The 17,863-nt window shown below is 47.4% G+C and overlaps 1 protein-coding gene across 4 annotated transcripts in view; it reads left to right on the top strand.

Moving 5' to 3' along the window:
- Positions 1–17,863, top strand: part of DGCR2 (DiGeorge syndrome critical region gene 2) — a 64,553-nt gene that overhangs the window by 39,864 nt on the left and 6,826 nt on the right. For 3 of the 4 annotated variants that reach the window (XR_004266033.1, XM_032271392.1, XM_032271391.1), the window contains exons 6-7: positions 5,675–5,851; positions 13,776–13,979. Coding sequence is in view for 3 of the 4 variants with exons in the window: in XM_032271392.1 (XP_032127283.1) it covers positions 5,675–5,851; positions 13,776–13,979 (381 nt within the window). In the remaining variant the exon portion in view is untranslated. The remainder of the gene's footprint in view (positions 1–5,674; positions 5,852–13,775; positions 13,980–17,863) is intronic. The other variant, XM_032271393.1, reaches the window with a different exon arrangement.

Here is a 17,863-nt window from a genome sequence, read left to right as displayed (position 1 = left end):
GTGTGTGTGTGTGTGTGTGTGTGTGTGTGTGTGTGTGTGTGTGTGTTTCAGAGATTTCTTGGAAATACCAAGGCAATATGTGTGTGGGCGCACGCGTGTGTGTGTGTGGTTTCAAAGATTTTATGCTGAACTGCTTGGAAATGCCAAGGCAATATAAAGGTAACATGATGGCTGCTGTTTCCTTTATATTCTCTGGTCTCAGGCTTGGCCTGTCCCTCCTATCCCATTGCCCTGGCACTGGCGAGCTCCTCCCGGGTTTATCCCAGCAGTGCCCTCTCCAGCTGCTGCCAGGGCCACACTCCCTTGCCCTGCCCCTTGTCAGGCCTGTCTGTTGGGCTGTGCTTTGTGCCTCTGACTTGAGCTAGGATTTGGGTTCTTTTCATAAACATACCCCAGTTCTGCTGTTGATGACTTAAGTGTCTCTGAGAAAGACAAATGAGGAGTGGTGGGCCCAGGGACAGGGTTGAAAAGGGTCAGGGCCTGGGTGGCCAGCTTCCCTGAAGAGAAGAGGGCCCTACAGAGGCAGGACCATGCCTGGCTCTTGCGACAGGCCAGGAGCAGAGGTGGGGGGTGCAGAGCGCAGCAGATTAGGGCCACACGTGATGTCCCACTCCTGCTTAGGACAGGTGCCACCCTGTTCTTATGTCCTCCAGTGCCCTCCTGAGAGCTCCACCTCCATTTGGATATGAGTGCATTGTTTAGATTGCCCACGGGAACTGGTGACTAATCAATAGCTTCTGGGTTTCCAGACCCTAGAGTCAAAGTTTACCTTGTAGAGGATAATTCTCCTAGTAGCTTGTCCTCTTGACACTGGTGGTTGAAGAGAGAACATGATTCTGAGTGGGATAACAGCACATTCAGAGTTGGGGACTTGGAGCCCCATGCTTGATGTGAGGATGGCAAGGGTCCTGGGTGGGTTTTAATGGCCAAGTGCAGCTCAGTGGCTCCATTGAAGCATCAGGAGAGCTAACCTAAAATTTAGAAAAAGATTGAATATGTGTGTTGGTGGTGGCAGCCACAGCTGGTGTAGAGTTCCCTGTTTGTGCCACTCAGCGTATAAGGGACCCCACAGCATCCGGGAGCTCCGAGGGAGTGGCCACGTGCCACTGTCTGTGCTCAGTTAAATGGATTTGGTAACTCTGTTAGCGGATTTAAATACTGGTCACATAACAAATACTAAAAATAATTCTTCTGCTGCAGGATAACTGGCTCTTAACACAGCTAAACATCATGAATGTTTCTGGGCTTAAAGAGATTAAAGAAACATAAAACCAAATGTGGCACATGAACCTTGATGGCGTCCTGGGTTGGGAGGCTTATAAAAAACTTCAAAAGAACAACTGAAAAAATTTGAGTGTGGCCCTTTGGAGGATTCATTTTCTTAGGTGCAGCAGTAGGACTGTGGTTGTGTGGTTTTAGGAGCCAGCATCCTGGTGTCTGCAGGGGAGGGGCTCCCAGGGTGGTAGAGCAGAGAGGAGCCAAGCAGCAGGGTGCGGTCAGCGCCGAGGCAGCTCGGGTGCGTGCACTCCTCTTTCCACAGCAGCATCCGTAAAAAATTCCCATACTAAAAGCGAGCTGCAGAGTGAAGACAGTACTGTGTATAAAACAAGCTAACAAGAGCACGTCCAGCCCAGCCCTGCCCTTCTCCTGCCCGGGGACATGGTACAAAGCAGAGGGACATGGTCTAAGGGGTTGGCCCCCCCAAAAATACCCAGAAAACCATGGGAAGTGGATGTAAGTCTTTTGTTACTAATTCTGAACCCTTCCCTAAGAAAATATTGTACCTGAGAATATTAGCTAATGATGGTAGGAAGGCCTCACACTAAGATGTTAAAATGTTTATTTCATCTACATGTTGTCCACCTTTGCTGTGTTGTGTGATGCGTTCTGGATTGGCACGGTGCGAGTGAGTGATACCATGGTACATAGACACTATACCCATGTGTCGGCACCCTGCGTACACATTTGAAGTTGGGAATTCATTTCCACTGGGCTCCTGTGCACCTTGGTGGAGTGCTCTCCAGCCGCTCCCCCAGGTCCACACCAGTCTGTGAGCCCTGTCCAGGGTGCCGAGATCCTGCAGGTTTGACAGCACCAGGTCATGGTGTGCCCTAGAGACATAACTGCCGCTGCCGCTGCCACTCCATAAGACATGAGGCCAGCATTTTTGTAACATTCATGCAAAAAGTTTGAAAAAATACAGATCCTTGTCTAGGGAGAATCATGTACACTACCCCATGTGCTGCTCCCAGGGCCTTGCTGTCAGCACTAGCAGTGTGGCTTCTGTCTGGTGAGTCATACTTGATATTTACGTTAAAACAGAAAAGTGGAAACACCATATGTTTAATGTGTCCACATGTTGTGTCACTTGCTCATTTAAGATCACTCAGTGCCTCGCCCTCATTTTTCCCCCATGGTGCCTTAGCACGCACATTGCAGGTCGGCTGAGGTCAGGAGGTGTGTGACTTAGTAGAAGCCTTCTTCTCTCCCCAAAATCTTGTGACCAGTCCTTCATGGTCTCTGTCATCTTTCCCTGGTGCTATACCCAAGGGATTGTAGGGTGTTGCCCCCTGAGGCCAGCCATCAGGGCTGTGGTCCTGGGCCAGGCTGTGGTCCTGGGCCAACCTGTGGGACCTAGCGTCTAGAAGCCTCAGTCAGCAATGAGGGAGGGGTCAGGCTGGCCTTGTAGCCACTTGCCCTCTGGGTGAAGTGACCACTGGGCTAGGATGGGGTCAGCTGGGGTCAGGCTGCAGTTCCTGGAGGGAAGATAGCCCAGAGTGGGGCGGCTGCCTCCATGATGGGGCATTCGAGAGAATCTGGACTGCCCTTGGTGGGCCCTGAGTGGAGGTTCATTCTGTGGCTGCCAAGGTGGCAAGACAGGAACAGGAGGTTCTTTGAGGGTTCAGAAAAGTGAGTGAAGGTCTCTCCACCCCAGGAACAATGGGGACCTAGGGGGTCGGGGATGGTTCTCCAGGCTTGGGGAGCAGGGCCAGACATGGAGGTGGCAGTGGTTGCTCACGAATGCGAGAGGAGATGTGGTAGAAAGGTAATCAGATGACATCCAGATGCCCTCGCCTGTCAGACTCGAGAGCAGGCCATCCTCTGGTGGCTGGTGATGGCCCAGCCCGAGGTTCCCATCAGCCCCTTGCCCACAGCTTATGTGTGGACACATGGGAGGGGCACCTGGAAACTTGTTGCCGCCTTGTCAAGCTAGGGTGGCAGGAGGTAAGGAGGAGCATCTTGGAGGGAGACCTGGGAGGAGGGCTCTGCAGAAGGAACTGCTCACAGTCACTCTGGTGGCCAGGGCAGCTGCTCACAAGGCCTTTCTCCAGGACAAGGATCTTCAGGAAGAGAGGGATGTTTAAGGTAAGAGGGTGTCCAGAAGGCAGTGGGAGGCCCTGAAGAAAAATCTGCAGCAGTCATCCCCAGTGCAGTATAGGGAGGCCTCCCAGCTCCTCTCATACCTTTGAAATACGTCCAGGATCTCGTCACCTGGCACCAGTCTTGCAGTCCTAACCTGGACCTGACACTCGATCATCCCTCACCTGATTGTGCTAGTGGCCTCTGTTTGGTCTCCTGGCGCCAGCCCCACCGCTCCCCACACAGCTGCCGGGGTACCTTTTCACCTCTGCTCGCTCGTTCACAGCTGTCATTTCTCATAGCAGTCACAGTTCCATCAAGGCCAGCAGCCCCTTTCCTCACTACCCCATCACGTACCACTCCCCAGCCTCTTCTCCAGCCCCACAGGCTGCCTTAGTCGTGGCTGCCACTGTGAGTACTTCCAGGGACACTCCGAGGATGAGCACCTGCCCCCTTTGCAAGGCTGCACTTTGGGTAGACATGCTCTCTCTGCCTGACCAGCCCCCATCACACCTGGACGCACAGCTGCCAGCAGCTTCCTTGGGCAGGGGTGCTGCACAGGTGCCAACACAGCTCACTTCCAGAAGGGAGCACTGTGTGGCTCACTGGGCCCTGGCCTAGAGTCTCGCACGAGCCCTGTTTTGCTGGTTGCCTGAGCCCCTCTCTGACTTGGCTGTGCCTCAGTCCAGGTAGCTTTTGAGGGCAGATGCTGGGTCCCAGGACTCTGCCCTGAGAGGTCATTTGTGGCTTTGGTCTGAGCTCTGCCATCACATACTGTAGTTGTGCCCAGGAACTCTGGGCTGGCAACTAGCTTTAGCGCTCAAGATTTTTTGTTTGTTAAAGGTTTGGAGGAACCCGTTTGGTTTTCATCCTATGGGACAAGAAGCCAAAGAGTGAAGAAGATAGTGTCTAAGAGGGGAGGGGCTCTGCTTAGGTGAGAAGGCATCTGTGGGAGATGAGGAGGGTGTGTTGGGGCTTGGGGACCTGGAGGAAAGGTGGGGTGGTATACAGCATGATGGTGCTGACACCCACTGTTAGTAGCAGTGGAGACGAGCCCTCCAGGTGGTGTGGGGTGGCGACTCCAGATAGTGGGCCCCTTCCCTGCCCTGCTGTGGGTCTGATACATGTAGATGAGGCAGACAGGATGGTGGGCCTGGATGTCCCTGGGAAGGGGGTGCAACTGTTGCAGTGGCTGCCTGCTGGCCCAGCACAGGCCTTGCAGGTCTCCAGGCTTCCTGACAGCTGTCCTCCTGCCCATGCCAGGGCACCATGTGTCCGCAGGCCCATAACATAGGCCTGTCTCCAGACTCGCTGGCTCTTTTGAGGCAGAGCCTCATGTTTAGTGCTGGTGTAAACAGCTCCAAAAGATGCAGATGGGAATGCTGGAGGCTTGTAAAAGGTGTGAACTGCACTGCCATCTTAGAAGGGGGAGAGCGCCAGGTGTGCCTTCATTATTTTACTTTCTGGGAAAGGTTGCTTTGTGTTTCCAGTGATCGTGGTTGAGTGAGCCTCAAGAAATCGTGATGGCCAGACTGGAAGGGCTGTGCAGGGGAGAAAGTGGGCCCTAGGGCTGGCTGCGCCATGCCCTGGGTGTGGTCAGAGCCCACCTGGAACCTTGCAGAAGAGAGGTTTGGAGGTTAGCAGTCCCCAACCCTCACTCTCTCCATGCGAGGGTACCTGGTTTCCAGCTGCCTTGGGCCTGGCTTAGAAAGGCAGGAGCTGACTGGGCGACAGTTTCCTTTGAGTTGAGAGAGGTCCCCTGGAGCCAGTGCTTCCCAAGTGTTCCCAGCAGCCAGCTGGTGGCAGTGCCGACCTGCACCAATGCTACCTGACAGCGCCTTCCTCATGGGTGCTGGGTGGGCTTTCTGAGTCCTCTGCTTACGACTGAGTGTTCTGTCCTAAGGGAGAACTTCCCTGCCTATTTCCCCTGTCCATTCCCCTGTTTGCATTTTAATCCAATGTGCCATAATCCATTACTTTGTTACTCATGCTGTTGCTCTAACATTAAATGCCACCCGCTAACCCTGATTGAGCACCATCTTCTGGTGCTCAGGCTGGCACTTGCTGCTACCCAGGGTTTGTGGGCTGTGTGCGTGCAGGCTCCAAGGAGTGGTCCCTCCTGAGCCCAGCACCTGGGGTGACTCCCAGAAGGTTGGGGAGTCCCGAATGAACAGCTGGCCACAGTGACCACCAGCATTTGGCGGTCCAGACCCTGTGGCTGATGATTCTGTCTGACACCATGGTCCCCTTGAGGTCTGTACAACTTGTCCTCTGACATGATGTTGTCCAGCCCTATCTTTTATCTCCCCCACAGGCTCCTCAGAGGTGTTCCTGCCCCCAGATCCCATCTTTGCCTCAGCCATGTCTGAGAACGACAACGTGTTCTGTGCCCAGCTCCAGTGCTTCCACTTCCCCACCCTGCGGCACCACGACCTCCACAGCTGGCATGCCGAGAGCTGCTACGAGAAGTCTTCGTTTCTGTGTAAAAGAAGTAAGCCCCCTTGAGTTAGCCTTCTTCGGGAATGTCTGGGCCCTGGTGTCACCTTGTTGGACCCTGAGTTCAAGGTTTCTGAGGCAGAACCTGATTTGCTGTGTTGCCAGGGATGCCGGCATCTTCACCAGCTCACACCTTGTTCCCAGGGCCCATTTGCAGCTCTGTGACCAGGGCAGCTGGTCAGCATTTACAGCCCACCATTCTCTTTCCCAGGGAGGAGACAATCATCCCTGTCCTCCCGGTTGCAGTGTTGTTAAGCAATTAAATGGGAATGAGGACCCAAAGACTTGGCAATCTGTGGTGTCTCTGGAGCATCTGAGTTCATTGGTCACCTCCCCCACACACACTGTGGGTCCTTCAGCCATCCTTCTCTCTGCTTCTCTGTTCACCTTGCCAGTCTATGGTGGTGTTTTTGTTTTTGTTGTTGTTTTTAAGCCAGTTGACTCTTTATTGCTTTTGAGGGGCAGGGCCTTAGGAGCTCTTGGCGGGGTGGGTCCCCTTCCTCTTCACCATCACAGGCTCTTGGCCTTGCAGGATGGCGCTGGCCCTCGGATGGCAGCTGTACACAGGTTGGGGGGGCTTTGTTCTTGCGGATCACGTGTCTGATGTTGTCGAGCATGGTGCAGGTGTTGTTGTTGACGATGGTCCTCTCATCGGAGGTGGCTGGCTTCCACTGGCCAGATCTCCACTCCATGACCACCACCACACCTGTGCCATCAGCTGCCAGCTCTACACTCACAGCCCTGTGGTGGTGAATCAGCTCGTTTTAGCGCAAGGATTTGTAGCCTTCAAGTTCTCAGGCTCAGTGCTGTGGGTCTGCTTATTCCTCTTGATCGGGCCCAGCCATTGCTCGAGACCATCCATTGCAGATGTGCAGACAGGGTGAGGGTTCCTCCCAGGCGGCTGGTAAACGAGAGGGCTTCATGATAAACCTTGACAGCTGGTGTTGACTTCCTCTGCCTAGTTTTTGCCTATTATGTTGTCTATTTTTTACCCTTTTCATGTGAATTTTAGTTTTCTGATCTCCTTTATTGGTTCTCTTAGTTTGTGGATTTTCGTAGATTTTCTATTTAGATGGGTTTGTTTCTTCTTTCAAATCTTTGCCATTTATCTATTTGTTTACATTTATTAAAGATGTGGTTTTACTATGTTGCCCAGTCAGCTCTTCTTGCTACAGTCTCCAGGACAGTGTTGATTAGAAATGGCGGTAGTGAGCATTCTTGTCTTCTCAGCTTAAAAGAGAATGCTATTTTAGTGTGTCAACATTCTATATAATGTCTTCCATGAGATTTTAGAATGTACCTTTATAAAGTCAAGGAAGTACCTTTCTATTCCTAGGTGGCTGGGAATATTTATGTTACAAAAGTGTATTGATTTTTATTAAATGTTTTTAATGCATTTTATTGGGGCTATGTGGTTTTTCTTCTTCAATTTGTTCAATCATTATTTTATATAATAGATTTTCTGATGTTAAACCATCCTCATGGTTTTTATATATATATTATATTACTGGATTTGGTTTGCTGATATTTAGAATTTTTGAAACTCTTTTAAGAAGTGAGGTTGGCCTGTTACATTTTTTTTCTATACTCTTCTTGACTCTTTCTTTTTTTTTTAAAGGTGGGGCATTAGTATGTTGCCCAGGCTAGAATGCAGTGGCTAATCACAGCCACGATCATAGCACAGTACAGTTTTGAACTCTAGGCTCAAGTGATCCTTCTACCTCAGCCTCCCAAGTAGCTGGAACTACGCTGACCCGTTTCTGTACTACACTATATTAGTTTTATAAAATGAGTTGGCAGACTTTATTTTACTGTTGTCTAAATGCGTTTGTACAAGTTGGAGATAACCTTGTTCTTGAGTGTTTGATAGATCCCACCTTATAGGACCATCTGGGTTGGGGAGGGAGACTTCTGTAACTTGTTGATTTAAAAATGATTTGAAGCTTATGGAAAAGCTAGAATAATACAGGGAACTTCCTTTCATATACCCTTTACACAGACTCACCAGTTACAGTATTTCAGTTTTACCATATTTGCTTTATCATTCATTTTCTCTGCATATTTTTTCTGAATTATTTCGGAGTAAACTGAAGATACTGTGGACCTTAAGCCTTATATACTTCAGTGTGTATTTCCTAAGAACAAGGACACTCTCTTATGTACCTACACTATACGGATCAAAATCCGGACACTTAACATGGATGCAGTACCACACAGTAATCCATAATCTATTATTCCAGTTTTATCAGTTGTTCCAATAATATCCTTTATAGCTATTTTTTTTCCTGGTCCAGAATCATGGATTGCATCTAGTCATCATGTCTCTTGGATTCTTTTAGTTCTTCAGTTTTAGTAATTTCTGTTGGCCTGCATTCAGGTTTATTAATTCTTTCCTTGGCTATGTCAAGTCTACATGAGCCCATTGAAGGCTTTCTTCATCTGTTCTGTTCATTTTGTCTGTTTTTTTAATTTCTAGGATTTCCATTTGATTCTTAAAGTTTCCATCTCTTGTCCGAATTTCCCATCTAATCTTGTATATTGTCCACCTTTTCTATTGGAGCCTTTAACAAATTAATCATAGTGATTTTAAATTCCACGTGGGAAAGTTTCTTCGTTTGTGTCATATTTGAGTCTGGTTTTGTTGATTGATTTGTCTCTGGAGCATGGTGCTTTTTTCTAGGCTCTTCATTGGAAATCTGACATCTTGTGTAGGACAGTAGAGACTGAGTTCAGTAGTTCTGGTGCTTGCAGTGGCCATGCCTTTCCCTCCACTAGGCCCTTCTTGTTGGGAGGGCTTACTACAGTGAGGGGCATTAATCTGGGCTGGTCTTGGGGTTCATTGGCACAGTAGTTACCCTCAGTGTACCTAAGGCTTTCATGTTCAGTAGCATTGATGTTCAGGGTGGAGGCTGGTTTGCCCAGAGGGTTTTTCTTAATGTCTGCTCTACCCTCCACTTTAGGTCATCTCTTTGGGCCACATTTCTAGAGTCTATCTCTTGCGGCCCACTGAGCAGTAGTCCACCGTGTGACTCAAGGCTCGTTAGCCTACAGATAGTAGGGGCTGATGTTCTAATCGTACCTCAGCCTGAGGCAGGCCCACCCTGAGTATCCAGGGTGGCGCCTTCACAAGTGCTTCTGACGCTCCTCCAGCTGGGATTGGGTCTAGCACAGTGGCCTTTCACCAGGGCCCTAAATGCTCCCGGGTATGCTCTGATGAGAGGCAGGCTGACTAGAAGCAAGGCAGTGGAGGTGATTGGTTTGGGGAACATATTGACTATCCCTGGTGAGTTTTGAGTTGGAAGTATGGACACAAAATAGAGAAGCTGGTGGCCACTGACCAGACGCTGACTGCCCTAGACTTGTTGCCACAGAAGTGGTAGGCTAGAGGTCTTCGGTCATCTGTGATCTGGCCTTCATCAGGTGTCATAATGAGGCAGAAATGTTCTATAAGTGCAATCATATAGTCTGCAACCTTTTGGAGTTGTCTTTTTTCACTCATAATTCCCTGGAGAGTCATCCAAATTGTTATTTATATTAATAATTTGTTCATTTTTTGGGGGGTGGGCGCAACAAAGTCTCTGTCACCCTGAAGTACAGTGGTATGATCACTGCTCATGGCAGCCTCAACCTCCCGGGCTCAGGCGAACCTCCCACCTCAGCCTTCTGAGTAGCTGGGACCACAGACGCATGCCACTGTGCCCAGCTTATTTTGTATTTTTTTTCATAGAGACAGAATTTTGCCATGTTGCCCAAGCTGGCTCAAACTATAGGCATCAAGTGTTGAAGGACATCTGGGGTGATTCCAGTTTTTGGGTATTACAATGAAAGCTTCCGTGAACATCCACATACAGGTTTTTGTGCAAACATACCTTCTTTTTCTTTTCTTTTTTTCGTTTTGTGAGACAGTCTTACTCTGTTGCCCAGGCTGGAGTGCAGTGGCATAGTCTTGGCTCATTGCTTCTGTCTCCTGGGTTCAAGCAATTCTCATGTCTTAGCCTCCCGAATAGCTGGGATTATAGGCATGTGCCACTACACCCAGCTAATTTTTGTCTTTTTAGTAGGGACAGGTTTTGCCATGTTAGCCATTCTGGTCTTGAACTCCCAACCTCAAATGATCCACCCACCTCCGCCTCCCAAAGTGCTGGGATTACAGGCATGAGCCACTGCACCCGGCGACAAACATGTTTTCAGTTTTCTGTGATAGATGCCCAGGATTGCAGTTGCTTGGTTGTATCATAGTTGCATGTTTAGTTTTTAAAGAAACAAGCAAACTGTTTAGCAGAGGGGCTATACTAATATGTAGTCCAGTAACAACGTAGTACTGATCTAATTTCTCCGTATCCTCCGCAGCACTTAATGTTTTCACTATTTTTCATCTTAGCCCTTCTATTAGGTACGCAGATATGTATGTAGGTATGTAGCTCCTTATGGTTTCAATTTGCATTTCCCTGAGGCTAATGATGTTAAAACCTTTTCATGTTTCACATGCTTATTTGCCATCTATTATATATTCTCTTTGTTGTTCATGTTATCTTTCCATTTTCTCTTTGCATTGTGTTTTCGTTTTGTTTTGAGGAAGGGTCTTGCTCTGTCACCCAGGCTCAAGTGCAGTGGTGCAATCATAGTTCACTGTAACCTCTAGCTCCTGGGCTCAGGCAGTCCTCCCACCTCAGTCTCCTGAGTAGCTAGAACTATAGGTGTGCACCATCAGGCCTGGCTAAGTTTTTTATTTTCTATAGAGTCACTATTTGCCTAGACTGGCCGCAAACTCCTGGGCTCAAGTGATCCTCTCCTTGACCTCCCAAAGTATTATAGGTGTGAACCAATAATCTGTTTTGTTCTTTTTTTTTTTTTTTTCTAAACTGTTGAGTTTTGAGAATTCTTTATGTATTCTAGATAACAGTCCTTTGTCGGATATGTGGTTTGCAAATATTTTTTCTTGTCTGTAGCTTGCCTGCATCCTCTTCACATGGGCATGGGCTTTCAGGAACAAAAGTTTTGTTGTTGTTGTTGTTTACCCAAAGAACAAAAGTTCTTAATTTAAGTGAAGTCCTAGTTATTAGTTTCTCCTTTTATGGATTATTCTTTCTTTTTGGCTCGCTGCAACATCCACCTTCTAGGTTCAAGCAATTCTTGTGCCTCAAGCTTCCCAAGTAGTTGGGATTACCAACATGAGCCACCATGGCTGGCTAATTTTTATATTTTTAGTAGAGATAGGATTTCACAATGTTGGCCAGGCTCGTCTCAAACTCCTGACCTCAGATGATCCACCTGCCTCAGCCTCACAAAGTGCTGGGGTTACAGGCATAAACCACTGCACCCAGCTTCCTTTTATGGATTATTCTTTCGGTGTCAAGTCCAAGTTCTCCGCCTAGCCTTACATTTCCTCTGTTTTTTTTCTAAAATTTTAATCATTTTCCGTTTTACATTTAAGTGTAGGAGGCATTTTGAATGAATTTTTTAATAAGGTGTGAGACTTAGGTCAAGGTTCTTTAGTCCAGTATAGCTTTGCTTCCACACACCACCTTTGTGTCATTCTTAGCAAATCTAAGTGTGTTACATTTTTCTATGTTATAGACCCAACACTACATTCCATACATACTTTATACAATTACTTATTTTTATTTTTTGAGCCAGAATTTCCCTCTTGTCCCATGCTAGAGTGCAATGGCACAATCTTGGCTCATCGCAGCCTCCACCTCCCAGATCCAAGTGATTCTCCTGCCTCAGCCTCCCTAGTAGCTGGGATTACAGGTGCCTGCCACAGCACCTGGCTAATTTTTATATTTTTGGTAGAGATGGGGTTTCACCATCTTAGCCAGGCTGGTCTCGAACTGCTGACTTTGTGATCCACCCACCTCAGCCTCCCAAAGTGCTGGGATTGTAGGTGTGAGCCACCACACCCGGCCTTACAATTGCTTTTTAAATCAGCTAAGAGAATGAAGTAGGAAAACTATGTATGCAGGCTATAATTTATGAGCATATGATTGCCTTTACTGTTGCTCTTGAGTTTCTTGTGTATATTCAAATTATTCTCTGGGGACCGCATACTTTTAGCTTGAAAACGTCCTTTAGTGTTTCTTATAAGGTGGGTCCGCAAACAACTTCTTTCAGTTGTTGTCTGTCTGGGAAAGTTTATTTTACTTTCATTTTTCAAAAGGTGTCTCTGCTGGTTATGGATCTTGGTTGATGGTTTCCTGTGAGCAGTTATCCCACTGCCCCAGCCTCTGTTGTTTCTGCCGACAAGCCAGTTGTTTGTCTTATTGGGTTTCCCTTATAAGTGATAAGTCATTTCCCATTTATTGCTTTTCATATTTTCGCCTTGTCTTTTACTTTCAGCATTTTCACTCTGATGTGTCAGTTTGTGACTCCTTTGCATTTATCCTAGGTGGAGTTTGTTGAGCTTCCTGAATGCGTAGGTTATTGTTTTTCTGTGAGTTTGAGTAGTTTGCAGCTGTCCTTTGACTATTCTTTTCTGCTTTTTTCTCTCTCCTCTCCATTTGTTACTCCTATTTCACATATGTTGGTGTGCTTAATGGTGTTCCATATTTCTCTGGGAACTGTGTTCATTTTTCTTCATTCTTTTTTCTCTGTTTTAGCCAGGGAATAATTGTATGTGAGCATCTTGCCCTGGGAGTTCCTGACCACATGGGTGATCTTTCAGTTGCTGTCTGTCTGGGAAAGTTTATTTTACTTAAAAAAAAAGACGGGTCAAATCTTTTTTGACCCCAGTCTTTTTTTTAAGACAGAGTCTCGCACTGTCTCCCAGGCTGGATTGCAGTGGCGTGATCTCAGCTCACTGCAACCTCTACCTCCCAGGTTCAAGAGATTCTCGTTAACAAAAAAAAAAAAAAAAAAAAAAAAAGAGATTCTCGTGCTTCAGCCTCTGAGTAGCTGGAATTACAGGCTCATGCCATCATACTTGGCTAGCTTATTTATTTTTAGTAGAGACGGGGTTTCATCATGTTGGCCAGGCTGGTCTCAAACTCAAGACATCAGGTGATCCGCCCACCTCGGCCTCCCAAAGTGCTGGGATTACAGGTGTGAACCACCATGCCCAGCTGACTCCAGTCTTAAGTGAGGCATAGACCTGTGGTTGTGAAATACCAAAAGAATCTTTTTCTAGACATTCCCACCCCATTTGGAGACTGGAACAAGCTACCTTCTCATGTGTCTTTCACTGAACATGGGTCTCTTGCGGGCTCCTTCATCCCTTGTCTCTTCCTCCAGGCCTTTGCAATGTCTGCCTACCAGTTGAAGACTGGGTTTTTAGCCATGGCCATTCCTCTTACTCTCGTCCCAGGTCAGCTCTGTATAGAGTGCGCCTCAGGTCCAGGGGACTGTCTTCCCAAGCAGAACTGTCAGCTTCCTTAGACACATTCTGATTTTAAAATGGTTAATACTCATAACAGCTGCATCTTAGAATTGAGGAAATCTCATGAGTAATCTACTTTGGCAACTTCAAAGCAAACACTTCTGCAGGGACCCTGGAGTCTGACATTCTGCTTCATCCTAGCTCTCCGGCCCCCATTTGCTCTGGTCAGATGTGCTTTGTCCTAACTGTGTTGTAGTAACTGCTTTTGCACAGCCACTCCCTGTGTCATGGGGCAGATCCATGGTATTCCAGCAATAGGAAGACTCTTATCACAATCTGGCCAACTCTTTAGTTGCCTTATTCGTTCCCCAGGCCTAAATGGGAAAGGTCAGCTTATGTCAGATGGTGCAGCAGTGATGGCAGGGTTTGCTCACGGAGCTGTCTCAGAGGCTTTGATGCCACTACTGTAGTGGGAACGTCTCACGTGACCCCTCAAGCTGTCTCATTCCCGTTCTAAGGTAACAGGTAGCATTCACAGGCCCACATGGGGAAGCTCCCGTTTTTGGCAATGTATACATCTGTACACAATGGATGCTCATTGCAGGTCAAACATGTGTTGACATCAAGGACAACGTGGTGGATGAAGGGTTCTACTTCACCCCTAAGGGGGACGATCCATGCCTGAGCTGCACCTGCCATGGAGGGGAGCCTGAGATGTGCGTGGCTGCTCTCTGTGAGAGGCCCCAAGGCTGTCAGCAGTACCGCAAGGACCCCAAAGAGTGCTGCAAGTTCATGTGTCTGGATCCAGGTGAGACTCTTGATAGTAGGTCCCAAGCCACCCTCCCTATCTGGAGCGGGAGGCTGGGGGTCCCTTTGCTACCTCAGTGGTGAGGACTCAGGAGAGTTTACAGAGCATGGCGCAGCAGCAGTGGTAGCTTTTGCTCACAGAGAGATCTCAGAGACTTTGATGTCACTACTCTAGTGGGTGTGCCTGACATGACTCCTCCAGCTGCTCCTTTCCGTTCTGGGTTGACAGCATCCACAAATGAACTTGAACTTGAGTGTGGCTGTTTGTTCACAAATCACCACTGAGGGCTTCAAACCTGTCTTCTCTTTTTAAGACTCCAAGCTAGACTTCCTTTTTTTTTTTTTTTTTTAAATAGACAGAGTCTCGCTCTGTTGCTCAGACTAGAGAGTGCAGTGACGTGAATTCAGCTCACTGCAACCTCCGCCTCCTGGGTTCAAGCCATTCTCCTGCCTCAGCCTCCCCAGTAGCTGGGATTACAGATGTGTGCCACCATGCCAGACTAATTTTTTTATTTTTAGTAGAGTCAGGCTTGTCTCAAACTCTTGACCTCAAGTGATCCACCTACCTCAGCCTCCCAAAGTGCTGGGATTACAGGCATGAGCCACCACACCCAGCCTAGACTTCTTTTTTTTTTTTTTTTGAGACGGAGTTTCGCTCTTGTTACCCAGGCTGGAGTGCAATGGCGCGATCTCGGCTCACCGCAACCTCCGCCTCCTGGGTTCAGGCAATTCTCCTGCCTCAGCCTCCTGAGTAGCTGGGATTACAGGCACACACCACCATGCCCAGCTAATTTTTTGTAGCTTTAGTAGAGACGGGGTTTCACCATGTTGACCAGGATGGTCTCGATCTCTTGACCTTGTGATCCACCCGCCTCGGCCTCCCAAAGTGCTGGGATTACAGGCTTGAGCCACCGCGCCCGGCTTAGACTTCTAATTTATGTCCACATTGGAGCTCTTCCTGTTCTCTAGTGTGATGATACGAAGGGTAGTGATGGTTGTCATTGCTTACAGTCATCCATTTTACCTTAGAATCTTCAAGAAAAAGATGAAATATTATTCTTAGTTTTGAGATCAAACTCACCACCACCAGGCGTGGCTTTAAGGTAGACACTACACAGAATCTGATCTCGGGGTAATCCTCTCCCTTCCACTTGCAAAAAGAGAGGGGCAGGTGGGCCGCTGCTGTCTGTGTATTAACACCCCTCACACTCCAGGGGCATGCTTTGTCATTCTGCACAACAGTGCAGCTGCAGTTCTGTGTGAATTTAGATCTCAAGAGAAATGTAAATCAAAAGCATGAGTTTCTTTCTTTCTTTCTTGGGTGCCACAGTAAAAGCGTGACATCATGGGGACTTGTGGAAGCCACTGGACTTGTGGCCCCCTGTAGAAGAGCAGCTTGGGCAGGGTGTGATGGCCATCTCTGTCTCCAGGGGCCCTGTGGAAGAGAGGCTGCAGCTAGAGGCTGGGTCACAACAGCGAGAGCTGCCTCTGGAATGTTGTCAGTGTCCCTCCACACCAGGAGGGCTGCTGGGTGGAAGGACAGAGCCGTCCTCCAGAGGCCATGCCTGAGGCTGGGTGAAAGTGGGCACTCTGGCATGTACCATCAGACATGTACAGTTGACTGTGGTGAGCACAAAGGCTACATTTGCAGCCAAGCTCACTAGAGGACCCAGAGCTAGAGGGTGATGCTTGGACCCCATTCTACAGGGCAGTTTTATCCTCACATAGGGTGCATGCTTGTTTAGGGCCATAAGAAACACCAGTTGCATGCTTACCAAGTTCCCTGTGCCCAGCTACAGAACTTCAAACCTCCAGCTTAGTGACTGGCTACTAGAGTCAAACTTTGTTCCCAAGCCATGCTACCTGGACTCCTGGTTTCATTTCTCAGGAGACTACCAGCGCTGCCTTGTCAGTGGGTCCAAGCTTTATAAGAATGCCCGGATGTGTACAAGGATGACCTGTTTGTGGGCATTTATGGCCTAAGGAGCCTGCCTATCCCCAAGGACTTCTTAGCAGAGCAGGGCCCTTAGTGCATCTGGATGAGCCCAGAGCAGCTGCAGCCCTCTCTCCTGCACAGCCAGAGCAGCTTAGCTGGGCCCTGCTTTGTCCACACTGTGGCCATGCTTCCATGGGCTCCTGGGAAGTGCTCATACTGCATCAAGAACCGAGGCACTATCACCAAAACTGGAGACTCTGGGAATAGGATGTTATGAGTTAAACATCAGAATGTCCCTTTCAATGAGCTAAGAGTGTCTGCTGTTGCCACCTTGTCATCATGCTCAAGGTCAAAGCCAGTGCCAGAAGGTAAGAAGATACGAAAAAGCATCCAGGCCAGAGGGAAAGAAGTGAAACCATCTCTCTTTGCAGATTACATGATTGCATAGAAAATCCTGGGGAATCTACAGGAAAGTTACTAGAACTAATAAGTGTGTTTAAGCAAGGCCTCCAGATACTAAGTCAATATAACAAAAATTCATTACATTTATATAATCTACCTGTGACAGTTGAAAATTGAAATTTTTGAGAAAAGTACCATTTATAATAGCACCAAAAACCATGAAATACCAATTATAAAATATGTGCACATTTTGTTTGCTGCAATCTGTTACAACACTTTAAAAAAAATGAAAGAAATAAAAGGAAAGATACCATGTTCATGGATCAGGTGACTCAGTATCATTAGGAGGTTAATTCTTCCCAAATTGTAGATTCAGTATAATCCCAACCAAAATTCTAGCAGACATTTTTGTAGGTATTGACAGGCTAATTCTAAAAGTTAGGTGGGGCCATGCGCAGTGTCTGACACCTGTAATCCCAGCACTTGGGAGGCCAGGGAGGGTGGATCACTTGAGGTCAGGAGCTTGTGACCAGTCTGGCCAATGTAGTAAAGCCCCATCTCTACTAAAAATACAAAAATTAGTTGGGCATGATGGCTCAATACCAGCTACTCACTTGAGCCTGGGAGGTGGAGGTTGCAGTGAGCCACTGTACTCCAGCCTGGGTGACAGAGCGAGACTCTGTCTCAGAAAATAAAAATAAAATAAAATAAAAATTAGGTGGGCTGGATTCAGTGGCTCATGCCTGTAATCGTAGCACTTTAGGAATCTGAGGCAGGAGGATTGCTTGAGGCCAGGAGTTCAAGACGAGTCTGGCCAATATAGCAAGACCCACCTCTTAAGTAATAAAAAGGTAAAAGTTAAGTGGAAAGGCAAAATAATTAGAATACCAAAGTAGTTTTTACAAAGAACAAAGTTGGAGGATCTGTGCTACCTAATTTATAAGTTACTGTACAGCCATAATAATCACAACAGTGTGGTATTGATAAAGAAATAGACGTATAGATCAATGGAACAGAATAGTCCAGAAACAGTTCCACCCTGCATATAATCAAGTGATCTCTCTCTCTCTCTCTCTAAGACTAGTCAAGTGCAGTAGTGAGAACGGGAAAAGAGTAGAACAAGGAATTTGATCTGTTACTGTCTGAACAATCCATTGAGATAACTCACTACCTTCAGATCAGCCATCTTTGACAGGCCAACATCTTTGACAAAGGTTTAAGGGCAGTTCAGTGGAGAAAGGATAGTCTTTCAATGACTGATACCAGAACAGCCGGACATACATATGCCAAAAAATAACCTTACAGTGTGCCTCCTACTGTACGTAAAATTTACTCAAAATGGTCATAAACGCAGCTGTAAAACCTTCAACTTTCTGCTTCTAGGAGAAAACACAGGAGAGAAATCTTTGTGACCATGCGTTAGGCAACATTTTTAGCATGATCCTTAAAAGAAAAAAATGGACAAATTCGGCTTCATCAAAATTGAAAACTTCTGTTATTTGGAAGATGGTGTTAAGGAAATGAAAAGATAAGCTCCTGACTGAGTC

The sequence above is a fragment of the Sapajus apella genome, unplaced genomic scaffold, assembly GCF_009761245.1.
Source record: "Sapajus apella isolate SASKATOON/1434 unplaced genomic scaffold, GSC_monkey_1.0 scaffold231, whole genome shotgun sequence".
NCBI lineage: Eukaryota > Metazoa > Chordata > Mammalia > Primates > Cebidae > Sapajus > Sapajus apella.
This window is presented reverse-complemented; position numbering and strand designations above follow the sequence as displayed.